Source organism: Pan troglodytes, chromosome 20 (assembly GCF_028858775.2).
Source record: "Pan troglodytes isolate AG18354 chromosome 20, NHGRI_mPanTro3-v2.0_pri, whole genome shotgun sequence".
Lineage (NCBI taxonomy): Eukaryota > Metazoa > Chordata > Mammalia > Primates > Hominidae > Pan > Pan troglodytes.
This window is the reverse complement of record NC_072418.2, coordinates 53,005,333-53,019,180: the sequence shown is the minus strand read 5'-3', so window position 1 is coordinate 53,019,180 and position 13,848 is coordinate 53,005,333. Positions and strand designations below refer to the sequence as shown.

General features: G+C 46.1%; 1 protein-coding gene across 1 annotated transcript in view; it reads left to right on the top strand.

The window, feature by feature from the left end:
- LOC468965 (zinc finger protein 345) overlaps positions 1-12,971 on the top strand; it is a 32,990-nt gene extending 20,019 nt beyond the window's left edge. The window contains 1 exon segment of the mRNA XM_054672632.2: positions 9,556-12,971. Within this exon segment, the coding sequence (XP_054528607.1) occupies positions 9,651-11,432 (1,782 nt within the window). The 5' untranslated portion in view covers positions 9,556-9,650 and the 3' untranslated portion in view covers positions 11,433-12,971.
- The last annotated feature ends 877 nt before the right edge of the window (positions 12,972-13,848 follow it).

Genomic DNA, 13,848 nt, shown 5'->3' with positions numbered 1-13,848 from the left:
GTGTGAGAGAGAGAGAGAGAGAGACAGGGTCTCAACTCTGTCACCCAGGCTGGGGTGCAGTGGTGCCATCTCAGCTCACTGAAACCTCTGCCTCGCTGGCTCAAGCAATCCTCCCACCTCAGCCTCCCGAGTAACTAGGACCACAGACATACACACTAATACGCCCAGCTAATTTTTGCATTTTTTGTAGAGATGGGGTTTTGCCATGTTGCCCAAGCTGGTCCGAAACTCCTGGGCTCAAATATCCACCCACCTCAGCCTCCCGAAGTGCTGGGATTACAGGTGTGAGTCACCACACCCAGCCCAATGCAACCTTTGATTCCTACAAAGGCATCTCTATTTTTGGTGGCAGAAACACCTTTCTCTCCAAATAGCCCATGTGTCCTTCCTGGACATATCTCTTTGGATACACTGGGTCCTCTCAGCTTCAGACAGAGGACTCAGGCTTGGTTAATCAGAGAATTTACAATCTCTGGCCATACTGACTGGTTCAAGGATGGTCATGTGAGCAAAACTGGGCCAAAGCAGAGAATTAAGCCAAAGTTGCTAAGGGGGTTGGATGTGAGCCTGATAATACTGATGGTCATATTTCCAGCATGAGGGAACAGCTTATGTGAAGCGAAGCCAGTCAGAGGGAATGAGGACTCAGAGATGCAGAGGCACATTCCCCACGACATCGTTTGAGTGCTTGGATCTAGTCCTGCCTGAAGTTCTAGGCTAGCCATGACTTTTCAGCTACATGAGGCAATACATTCAATAAATCCCCCACAATTTTTTTTTTTTGGAGACACAGTCTCACTCTATCACCCAGGTTGGAGTGCAGTGGTGCGATCTGAGCTCACTGCAACCTCTGCCTCTGAGGTTCAAGCGATTCTCCTGCCTCAGCCTCCAGAGTAGCTGGGACTGCAGGCACGCACCACCACTCCTGGCTATTTTTTTTGCATTTTTAGTAGAGACAGGGTCTCACCATGTTGGCCAGGCTGGTCTCGAACTCCTGACCTCCAGCGATCTGCCGACCTCGGCCTCCCAAATTGCTGGGATTACAGGTGTGAGCCATCATGCCTGGCCATGAACCTCCTTTTTAAAATTCAGCCAATTTGAATTGGGGTCTGTCTTTTGCAAGTGGACTAATCCTTTGAGAATCTGATGACAGCTATAAATTTTTTTCCCTTGAGAAAAACACATGTGGACAAACCTTTATATACGATTTCAGGGAAACTTTTGACCCCTGAAGTCAGGCCCCAGGTTATGAAGTCCTGCTGTATTCCAAGCTGTATCGCCAGCAAGGCATCAAAAAGGAGAGAAGAGACAGAGTATCTCAGGGAGCCCAGGATGCCCAGTCCCTCCCTCCAAATCCTGAAGAGGAGTTTTGATATAGGTCATAAACCACCGGATCAAGGAATGAAAGGTGGGAGTTCTCTGCGGGAGGCATAAAAAGGCTCTTTGCGATCACTGCACTCAGCCTCTTTGAGAGAATCTCTCAGCCCTACTTTTGGAATCTACTGATTCCAATCTACTTTTGGAATCTAAGAGCCTCTCTTGGATCTCTTTCCTGGATTATGATTATATTTCTCTTTCCCCTCTTTCCACACTTGGAAGAACCCAAGATCAGAGTGGCACAGTACGTGCCCAAGATACACAGCAAAGATATGAAGCGGGTTTTGAATTCTGGCCCCGTTAGCTCTTTTACATATGGAAGGTCTTTCTTTTTCTTTCTTTTCTTTTCTTTTTTCTCTCTCTTTTTTTTTTTTTTTTTTTTTTTTTTTTTTTTTTGAGGTTAACAGTGGAGGTTTAATACGTGAAAGAGAAAATCTCTCTCTCCTGCAGAGAGGGAGGGACTCCAAGTGGGTCATCTGGTTCCCTGGTGAAATGAACTGGGTTTTATAGGTGAGCTTGGGTAGGTGGAGTGTGATTTACATAGAGGATGAGAGATTGGTGGGACCAGGTGTGCCATTTGCATAGCGTGCCGAGGGAATCTTTTATTATGCAGATGGGCTCTCTACCTGGCCGGCACCATGTTGCCTGCTCTTTTTTTTTTTTTTTTTTTTTGAGACGGAGTCTCGCTTTGTCGCCAGGCTGGAGTGCAGTGGCCCCACCTCGGCTCACTGCAACCTCCACCTCCCGGGTTCAAGCGATTCCCCTGCCTCAGCCTCCCCAGTAGCTGGGATTACAGGTACGCACCACCACACCTGGCTAATTTTTTGTATTTTAGTAGAGACGGGGTTTCACCATGTTGGCCAGGATGGTCTAGATATCCTGACCTCACGATCCACCCGCCTCGGCCTCCCAAAGTGGTGGGGTTACAGGCGTGAGCCACTGCGCCCGACCTACCTGCTTCGTTACTGCACACGTGGTCGACAAAGAAAAGGAAAGATGGAGCCTCCGTGTTGAACATGCCTGGTCCCCAGGTAGCTTTTTCCTGTTGGCACAGCTGCCTGCATTCACCCGAGCAAGCTCCTAGCTTGCTTTTTATAGAGAGTGTTTCAATGGCTTCCCTTCCCTCTTAGAATACAAAAGCAGGATCTCACCGTGGCCACCGGGCCTTATAAGATTTGTCGCTTGTCTCTATGCCCTCGTTTGGAGTCCCTCTCACCGTCATTCATTAGGCTCCTTCCAGCCATGTTGGTTTTCTGTCTGTCCCTCAAATGTGCCAAACATGCTCCTTTGTCCCTGCTCCTCCCTGTGCCTACAGCCGATGCTGGATAACCCAAGATGCAGACCACAAACATGCTCAAGAAACCAGCAAAGTGTGGGCTCGCCCACATTCTTTCTTGAAAAAAGTTTCATATTGTAAAGAAGTCGTCACGGGAAAAAACAAAATGTAGATTCCTTTTTTGGCCTATCATACTCTCATTGTCAGATTTTGGTATTAAAGTTAGGCCAGCTGGATCTTCTGGCTGGTTGCTCCTCCTCCTCCTCCTCCTTCTTTCTTCTTTTCCTTCCCCCTTCCTTCCTTCCTTCCTTCCTTCTTTCCTTCCTTCCTCCCTCCCTCCCTTCTTCCTTCCTTCCCTCCTTCCTCCCTTCCCTCTTCCCTCCCTTCCTTCCTTCCTTCCCTCCCTCCTTCCTCCCTTCTCTCTTCTCTCCCTTCCTTCCTTCTCTCTTCCCTCCCTTCCTTCCTTCTCTCCCTTCCCTCTTCCCTCCCTCCCTCCCTTCCTCCCTTCTCTCTTCTCTCCCTTCCTTCCTTCTCTCCCTTCCCTCTTCCCTCCCTCCCTCCCTTCTTTCCTTCCTCTTTCCCTCCCTCCCTTCCTTCCTTCCTTCTTTCCTTCCTTCCTTCCTCCTTTCTTATTCCTTTCTTCAAGACAGAGTCTCACTCTGTCGCCTAGGCTGGAGTGCAGTGGTGCAATCTCTGCCCGCTGCAACCTCTGCCTCCCGCAATCAAGCGATTCTTGTGCGTCATCCAGCATAGGTGGAATCACAGGCATGCGCTACTGTGCCTGGCTAATTTTTGTATTTTGAGTAGAGACAGGGTTTTGCCATGTTGGCCAGGCTGGTCTTGAACTCCTGCCCTCAAGTGATCTTCCTACCTCCCAAAGTGCTGGATTACAGTTGTGAACCACTGTGCCTGGCCTGGAATTATTTCCTCTTTAAATGTTTAGCAACATTTAGTGTCAGTGACACTGTATGGACCCAGAATTTTCTTTGCGGTTAATCTTTTAAAAATTACTGATTTGATTTGTTTCATGGTTTTGGACTAACTGAATGCTATATTTTATCTTGAGTCATTTTTGGTAAGTTATAGCTTTCCAGGAATTTGTCCATTTCAGCTATATTTTAAAATTTGTTAGTGTAAAGTTCTTAACACACAGTTTTACTCCTTTGTTATCTGGATCCCATGTAGTAAAGTTCCCTTTTAAAAATTCCTGATATTGGCTATTTGTGCTTTTTTCTTTCTCTTTTTAATCACTATCACTGGAGGTTTGACTATCTTACTAGGCTTTTCAAGTAACCAACTTTGGTGTAGTTGATTATCCTAACTCTATGTTTGTTTTCTATATGACTTTTTTCATTTTTATTATTTTTTCCATTTCCTTATTTTTTTGGATTTTTTTAGTTATTCTTTTTCTAACTCCTTGAGATGAATGTATTTAGTGCCATGAATTTCCCTTGAAGTTCTGCTTTCTGCATTCACATTTAAAAATATATAGTATTTTTTTTTACCATACAGTTAAAGTGTTTTACAGCTTCCATTAGGATTTCTTCATTGACCCAGGAGTTATTTAAAAGAACATTTTTTAATTTGTGAGAATTTTTTTTTTTTTTTTTTTTTTTTACGTGAGGTCACACTCTATCACCCAGGCTGGAGTACAGTGGCCCGATCTCTGTTCACTGCAACCTCTGCCTCCCCGGACTCAAGTGATCCTCCCACCTCAACCTTCTGAGTAGCTGGGACTACAGGCATGTGCCACCAGGCCTGGCTACTTCTGAATTTTTTTTTGTAGACACAGGGTCTCCCCATGTTGCCCAGGTTGATCTAAAGGTCCTGAGTTCAAGAGACCCTCCCGCCTCAGCCTTCCAAAGTGCTGGAATTACAGGCGTGAACCACCACACCCAGGACATGAGATTTTTATTTATTATTATTATTATTAATTTTTTTTTTGAGATGGAGTTTGGCTCTTGTTGCCCAAGCTGGAGTGCAATGGCACAATCTCGGCTCACCGCAACCTCTGCTTCCTGGGTTCAAGCGATTCTCCTGCCTCAGCCTCCTGAGTATCTCGGATTGCAGGCATGCCCCACCACGCCCGGCTAATTTTGTATTTTTAGTAGAGATGGGGTTTCTCCATGTTGGTCAGGCTAGTCTCGAACTCCCGACCTCAGGTCATCTGCCTGCCTCTGCCTCCCAAAGTGCTGGGATTACAGGCATGAACCACCACACCCGGGACATGAGAATTTTTAAAGTTATCTTTTTTTTTTTTTTTTTTTTTTGAGACAGAGTCTCGCTCTGTCTTCCAGGCTGCAGCGCAATGGCGATCTCAGCTCACTGCAACCTCCGCCTCCCCAGCTTAAGCAATTCTCCTGCCTCAGCCTCCAGGGTAGCTGGGATTACAGGCGCCTGCCAAGAGATGGGGTTTCGCCATGTTGACCAGGCTGGTCTTGAACACCTGGCCTCAAATGATCCACTCGCCTTGGTCTCCCAAAGTGGTAGGATGACAGGCGTGAGCCACCGCGCCCAGCCGTCCTTACCTATTAAATAGGGAGAATAATAGTACCCACCTCAATGAAATGTTTGGATGATGAAATTACTTAATACACAGAACAAGCTCAGAACAGTATCTGGCATGTAGTCAGCATTTAATGAATGTTCTCTAGTGCAATAATAATAATTGTTATTATCTGATATATCAGGACTCTCACATGTAAAGAATCAAAATAGCTTAAGAAAAATTAGATTTTTTTTGACCCATATAACTAGGAAGTATTGCAGTGCAAGACTTTCGGCATACATGAATCTAAGGCCTTAAATGGTATTGTCAGGGCTTACTTGTTCTCTCTCTCTCTCTCTCTCCCCACAACCCCCACCTTCCCCCTCCTTCGCTTTCCACATGTGTTGATTCTGTCTGTTTCTAGCTTCGTTCTGTCTACAGACCTTTCCAAGTAGCAATCAACATGGCTACCCACGGTCTCAAACTTATATTCTGCCTAATAACCCCATATACTCATCTTGGGGAAGACTCTGACTGGGTCCCTTTGGATGATGAACCAATTATTATGGCCTGAGGAATGGGGTATTATGATTGGCCAGTCTGAAGTCTGATGCCCATTGCTGAGGTGGGGGTTGGGGAGATATGTGACAGCCCCACCAAGACTATAGGAAAAGGGGAGCAGTGGTTGTTCAAAGACAGGGATGCTAAAGAGATAAGTAGGATATGTCCAAAATGTCTGAATACAAGCCTGCCTCTCCCCCCTCTCTGAGGACAAGAACCAGATATCTTGTTTAGCAAAAGGTCACCTACTCACAGCACCGTGGTTGGCACATATGTAATTAATGGACATTCCATGAACAAACCCACTAGCTCCAAAAAAAAATCCATTCCCTCCACAAATTCCAGATGGTTTTGCTTTCTGCTCATCATTTCTTTTTATTCATTTATTTTTATTTATTTTTTATTTTTTTATTTATTTTTTGAGACGGAGTCTCGCTCTGTCACCCAAGCTGGAGTGCAGTGGCATGATCTTGGCTCACTGCAGGCTCCGCCTCTCGGGTTCAAGTGATTCTCCTGCCTCAGCCTCCCAAGTAGCTGGGATTATGGGCACCTGCCACCACACCTGGCTAATTTTTGTATTTTTAGTAGAGGCAGAATTTCACCATGGTGGCCAGGCTGGTCTCGAACTCCAGACCTCGTGATCCACCCCCACCCCCGCCCAGCCTCCCAAAGTGCTGGGATTACAGGCGTGAGCCACCACGCCCAGCCTAGCATAATATTTTTAAGAGTCATTCACATTGCAGTATGTATGAGAGCTTCATTCCTGTTTATGGCTGAATACTATTTTGTTGTATGAATGTACCACGGTTTATTCATCAGTTGGTGAACATTGAGTTATATCTTCTTTTTGGCTATTATGAATCATACTGCTATGAACATTCATGCACAAGTTTTTGTGTGAATGTATGTTTTCATTTATTTCGGGTAGATACCTAGGAGTGGAATTGTTGAATCATAGGGTAATTCTATGTTTAACCTTTTGAGAAACTCCCAGACTATTTTCCAAAGTGGCTGTACCATGTTACATTCCCACCCGCAGTGTGTGAGGGCTCTGATTTCTCCACATCCTCACCAACGCTTGTTACTATCTGTCTTTTTTATTATATAACTAGTGAGTGTGAAGTGGAATCTCATGATTTTCATTTCATTTTCCTTGATGTCTAATGATGTTGAGTATCTTTTCATGTACTTATTGGCCATTCGTATATCTTTAAAGAAATGACTATTGAGAACTTTGCCCTTTTTTAATTGAGTTTTTAAAAATATTGAGTTGTGGCCAGGTGTGGTAGCTCACACCTGTAATCCCAGCATTTTGGGAGACTGAGGTGGGTGGATCATGAGGTCAAGAGATCGAGACCATCCTGGCCAACACGGTGAAACCCTGTCTCTACTAAATATAGAAAAATTAGCTGGGCGTGGTGGTGCGTGCCTGTAGTCCCAGCTACTTGGGAGGTTGAGGCAGGAGAATCACTTGAACCTGGGAGGCGGAGGTTGCAGTGACCCGGGATCGTGCCACTGCACTCCAGCCTGGGTGACAGAGCGAGACTCCGTCTCAAAAACCAAAATACTGAGTTGTAAGTATGCTTTATGTATTCTAGAAACAAGTTCTTTATCAGACATATGATTGGAAAAAATTTTCTCCCATTCTATTAGTTGTCTTTTTGCTTCTTACTAGTGTCTTTGAAGCACAAAGGTTTAAATTTTTAATTATTATTATTTTTGAGACAGGGTCTCACCCAGGCTGGAGTGCAGTGGCGCAGTCATGGCTCACTGCAGCCTCAACTTCCGGGGCTTTGTTGATCCTCCCACCTCAGCCTTCCAAGTAGCTGGGACCACAAGCGTGTACCATCACTACCTAATTCTTGTATGTTTGGTAGAGACAGGGTTCAGCCATGTTACCCAGGCTGTTCATGAACTCCTGAGCTCAAGTGATCCACCCACCTTGGCCTCCCAAAGTGCTGGGATTACAGGTGTGAGCCAATGTGCCTGGCCTAGGTTTTAATTTTGACAGTGTCCAATTTATCTATTTTGCTTGTGTTGCTTTGTGATTTTTGACATCATGTCTAAGATACCATTGCCTAATCCAATGACAAAAGGATAATTTCAGGAATCTCACATAGCATTTAGTTGTCATGTCTCTGTTTTGGGGGTCCAACAACCACCCACTGGTTTGGCGATTTTCCGGAAGGAGTCACATGACTTGGCGAGTTGTATTGACGGTTTACAGCAAAGTTTGTAACTCAGGAACAGTAGGAACTAACAAAGGCAAGAGAGGTCATACACAGGCTTCCAGCCCTCCCTTTCCCTGTGTGGGTCACATGGACGTGCATTTTTCCACTAATGCAAAACCACAGACACATGTATGAGGTGTCTCCACCCCGGGAAGCCCACTTGGAGTCTTATAGTCCAGAGTTCTTGAAGAGAGCTGGTCACGTATGCACATACCTGCTACATGAACAGAGTGAGAACTCCAATCCAGGTACCAGATGCCCATCATGCATCTTCATATTTACAGTCAACAATGCTGACAGCCTAGTACATCTTGACCCGTGGTCTTGAGCATATGGAAGAACATCTTACCCAGCACCTGTGTAAACATCCCAGGAGTTTAGTTCCCAGAGACTGGCCAAGGGTCATTGCCATATCTGCAGAGATAAACAAAGACTGAGTGAGATGGGCTGGGCGCAGTGGCTCACGTCTATAATCCCAGCACTTTGGGAGGCCGAGGCAGGCGGATGACTTGAGGTCAGGAGTTCGAGACCAGCCTGGCCAGCATGGTGAAACCCCAGCTCTACTAAAAATACAAAAAAAAAAAAAAAATTAGCCAGGTGTGGTGGCGCATGCCTGTACTCCCAGCTACCTGGGAGGCTGAGGCAGGAGAATGGCTTGAACCCAGGAGATGGAGGTTGCAGTGAGCTGAGATCGTGCCATTGCACTCCAGCCTGGGCGACACAGCGAGACTCTATCTCAAAAACAAAAAACAAACAAAAAAAAAACTGAGATGGACCTTCTGTTCACTCTTTCCTTGCACATTCCCACAAACATAGTGTGAGAAGGTCTGTGCCATGCTCCCTTGGCAACACTGGATATCTTTAATATTTTCCAATCTAAAATGGGTAAAATAGCATCCTAATGATTTGATTTTTTTAACTATTGCTGATGTTCAGCATCTATACATGTATTTATCAGCCTCTTATTTTTCTTCCGTGAATTGTCTACTCATATTCTCGCCTCTCTATTTTCTTGGATTTTTTTCTATCATTTTTCTTATTGATTTGTAAAAAAAATGTACTCTATAGCATAGCTACTCAACTCTGTGTACATAAACTGTTTAGAACTTGGTTGTCTTCATTTTTAGAGTATATTGAGACTATCCTTCCATGTCAGAACATGAATCTATCTATGTACACCATGCCTTTCAAAATAGCAACATCGGCCGGGCACGGTGGCTCATGCCTGTAATCCCAGCACTTTGGGAGGCCGAGGCGGGTGGATCACAAGGTCAGGAGTTTGAGACCAGCTTGACCAATATGGTGAAACCCCATCTCTACTAAAAATACAAAAAAATTAGCCAGGTGTGGTGGTGGGCGCCTGTGGTCCCAGCAACTCAGGAGGCTGAGGCAGGAGAATTGCTTGAATCCGGGAGGTGGAGATGGTGCCACTGCACTCCAGCCTAGGCAACAGAACAAGACTTTGTCTCAAAAAAAAAAGAAAAAAGAAGAAAGAAACAAACAAAGTAGCAACATCGAGTTTGAAATTTTCTTTTTTTTTTTTAGGTTTACACTGCCACTTCCAAGTAATCAGCTTGCTTTGTCCTGGGACAGGTGGTATTGGTATTTTCCATTTCTTTCAGACTCAGAGACAAGCTCTGTGACTATTCGAGAGACACCTCGAAAAAAGAGCATTTCTGAAGATTCAGCTTCCCCAGTAGAGGGACCTTTAAGGGCCATGCTTGGAGATGCCCAGGTGGGGAAACCCTTGGCATGTCACTATCGGTCGGAGGACGCAAGAAAGCAGGAGAGGCATTTGAGGTGTTTATTTGCTACTCCCAAGGGAGACACCTCAGGGGAGAGAGGCCTTGGGTGTAACGAGCTTGGGAGAAGCCTCCGGCAGGCCTCTGCCCTCATCAGGAAGCAACGAGTGCCCTTTGGAGACAGGCCCCAGAAGTGGGGCAGGCCCTGGAAGAGCTTGAAACGCCAAAGGATGTTCGTGGAGAAGAAACCATTTAACTGCACGGAATGTGGGAAAGCCTTCATTTACCATTCAGACTATATTCTCCATCAGCGAATTCACACCGGGGAGAAGCCCTACAGGTGCCGTGACTGTGGGAAGGCGTTCAGCAACAGCTCGTATTTCATTCAGCACCACATCATCCAAACAGGCGAGAAGCCCTATGCCTGCCGTGCATGTGGCAAGACCTTCACTCAGAGCTCTTCACTTACCGAGCATCAGAGGATTCACACCGGAGAGAAGCCCTACAAATGCAAGGACTGCGGGAAGGCCTTCACACAGAGCTCATCCCTCATCAAACACCAGCGGTGCCACACCGGGGAGAAGCCCTATAAATGCGGCCGGTGTGGGAAGTTCTACTCGCAGGTCTCCCACCTCACCCGCCACCAGAAAATCCACACGGGGGAGAAGCCCTACCAATGTGGAGAGTGCGGCAAGGCCTTCTGTCACACCTCCTCCCTGACCCAACACCAGACCACCCACACCGGGGAGAAACCCTACAAATGTAACGAGTGTGGGAAAACGTTCAGCCACAGCTCATCCCTGACTGAGCACCAGCGAGTCCACACTGGAGAAAAACCCTATGAGTGCACTGATTGTGGCAAAGCCTTCAGCCACAGCTCGTCCCTGACCCAGCATCAGTGAATTCACACTGGCGAGAAGCCCTACGCGTGTCACAAGTGCGGGAAGGCTTACACGCAGATTTCCCACCTCATGAGGCACCAGAGCACTCACGTGGGGGAAAAGCCTTACGTATGCAACGAATGTGGGAAGGCTTTCAGCCACACCTCATCCTTTACTCAGCACCAGACCATCCACACCGGTGAGAAGCCCTACAAATGTACGGAGTGTGGGAAAACCTTCAGCCAGAACTCCTCCCTCACACGCCACCAGAGGATTCACACAGGGGAGAAACCCTATGAATGTAAAGTGTGTGGGAAAGCCTATACCCAGATCTCCCACCTCATTCAACACCAGAGGATTCACACTGGAAAGAGGCCCTACGAGTGCAGCGAGTGTGGGAAAGCCTTCAGCCAGAGCACGCACCTCATTGAGCACCAGAAGATCCACACTGGCGAGAAGCCCTATAAGTGTAAGGAGTGTGGGAAAACCTTCAGTCACAACTCATCCCTCACTCAACATCAGAAGATTCACACCGGCGAGAAGCCCTACGCCTGCAAGGAATGTGGGAAGGCCTTCAACCAGAGCATCCACTTAATCCAACACCAAAGGATTCACACTGGAGAGAAGCCTTACAAGTGTAGTGACTGTGGGAGAACCTGTACCCAGATCTCACACCTTCTCCAACATCAGAAGGTCCACACTGGCAGCAAACGCTACGCATGTGAGGAGTGTGGAGAGGGTTTCAGCTGGAGTTCACACCTGACTGAACACCAGAGGCTTCATACTGGCCAGAATGCCTACCTCTGTGATGATTTTGAGAAAGCCTTTGCTTGGGGCACACAGCTTGCTGAACATCAGAGAACTCATGCTGATTAGACAACCTGAGTGTGTGATGAGCTGGCTGTCCTGCTGTTAGGTTCCATCCCACCTTCATCAACACTAGGAACCCTAGGAAAAATTTTGCCTTCAGGAACAGATGGATCCAGGTGCATAAATGGCCTTTCAGCAATCTGCTCTTCATCAACACTAGGAACTCCCCAGAGAAGGATGCTGGCGCCATATGTTGAGACGGTTTGTTCCTTTGTTCCCTAGAGGGAAGGTGGCACAGTTTTTCACTAACTGCGACAGGTTCTGATCATTCTGGGGGCTTCCCTTGCATATTTCCTCCACCCTGCCATGTCCCTAGATCGTGGTATAGTTAGAGGGTGGTCCAAAAGGGATGCCATTTCATCTGGGACCTTCACCAAGAACAGCTCTCTCCAAGCTTCTTAAACTGATTCATCCTTCCTTATACTGGAGCCTGAGCTGGGCGCGGTGGCTCACACCTGTAATCCCAGCACTTTGGGAGGCCGAGGTGGGTGGATCACGAGGTCAGGAGATTGAGACCATCCTGGCTAACAAGGTGAAACCCCTTCTCTACTAAAAATACAAAAATTATCCAGGCGTGGTGGTGGGCGCCTGTAGTCCCAGCTACTCGGGAGGCTGAGGCAGGAGAATGGCATGAACCCGGGAGGTGGAGCTTGCAGTGAACCGAGATTGCGCCACTGCATTCCAGCCTGGGCAACAGAGCAAGACTCCATCTCAAAAAAAAAAAGAAACTTAAACTGGAGCCTGAATATTCAATGGGGGAAGACAGCTATAAAGATTAACCCTTTAAAGTAACATTTTTAGTTTCCTTTGAAACTTTAAGCTACAAATATCAGAATCTGCAGTTGGCTTAAACAATAAATATGTTTCATATAAATATGGATATAAATATAAATGTTTCACATATTTATAGACATTTTTAATGTCCTATTGTTTCTGTTTATTATGTTTCCAGGATCTATGCTTTACAAAGCTATTGTTCTGTTCTTTTATTTATTTATTTATTTATTTATTTTTTGAGACAGAATATTGCTGTGTTACCAGGCTGGAGTGCAGTGGCATGATCTCAGCTCACTGCAGCCTCCACCTCCTGGGTTCAAGCGATTCTCCTACATTAGCCTCCCAAGAAGCTGGGATTACAGGCACCTGCCACCACTCCCAGCTAATTTTTGTTATTTTTAGTAGACGTGGGGTTACACCATGTTGGCCAGGCTGGTCTCAAACACCTGGCCTCATGTGATCCTCCTCCGTCGGCCTCCCAAAGTGTTGGGATTACAGGCGTGAGCTCCCGTGCCCGGCCTACAAAGTGATTGTTCTATTAAGCGTCATGTTGTTAAGCATCACTGTTTATTCACGCCCAAGGGGAGATTTTTTATTTTGTTATTATTTTTTTGAGACAGAGTCTTAATCTGTCGCCCAGGCTGGAGTGCAGTGGCGTGACCTTGGCTCACTGTAAGCCCCACCTCCCAAGGGGAGACTTTTAATCATATTTTTAAAACATAGTATTATTTTTCATTTAATAATTATATATATATATATTTTTTTTTTTTTTTTGAGACAGAGTCTTGCTCTGTCACCCAGGCTGGAGTGCAATGGCAAGATCTCGGCTCACTGCAACCTCCGCCTCCCAGATTCAAGCAATTCTTCTGCCTCAGCCTCCCGAGTAGATGGGACTACAGGTGTGCACCACCATGCCCAGCTAATTTTTCTATTTTTAGTAGAGATGGGGTTTCACCATATTGGCCAAGCTGGTCTCGAACTCCTGACCTCGTGATCCACCCACCTCAGTCTCCCAAAGTGCTGGGATTTACAGGCATGAGCCACCGTGCCCGGCCATATATTTTTATAACAGAAAAAAATTTAGTGAAATACCATATGCTCATCATAAAGGATAATTTGGAAAGTGTAAAGAAGTATGAAATAAAAGACAAATTCCCTGTAATTCTGCAGCTCAGAGAGACTCGCCAGTCATTCTTGGGTGTGTTTCTTTATGTTTTTTGTTTTTTTGTTTTTTGAGACAAAGTCTCACTCTGTCGCCCAGGCTGAAGTGCAGTGGTGTGATCTCGGCTCACTGCAACCTCTGCCACCCAGGTTCAAGTGATTCTCCTGCCTCAGCCTCCCAAGTAGCTGGGATTATAGGCACCTGCCATCACACCTGGCTAATTTTTGTAGGTTTAGTAGAGATGGGGTTTCGCCATCCTGGCCAGGCTGGTCTTGAACTCCTGTGTGATCCACCCGCCTTGGCCTCCCAAAATGTTGGGATTACAGGCGTGAGCCACCGCACCCGGCCTCTTTATGGTTTTTTAAATCTATATCCCATATCCATAGGTTTAGTTGTCAGAAATTTTGGGTTGAAAACATAAAAGCCATCGCTGACAATTTGGCCATCCTTAGAAGTCATATTGTTTTTATTTTTTATATTTCC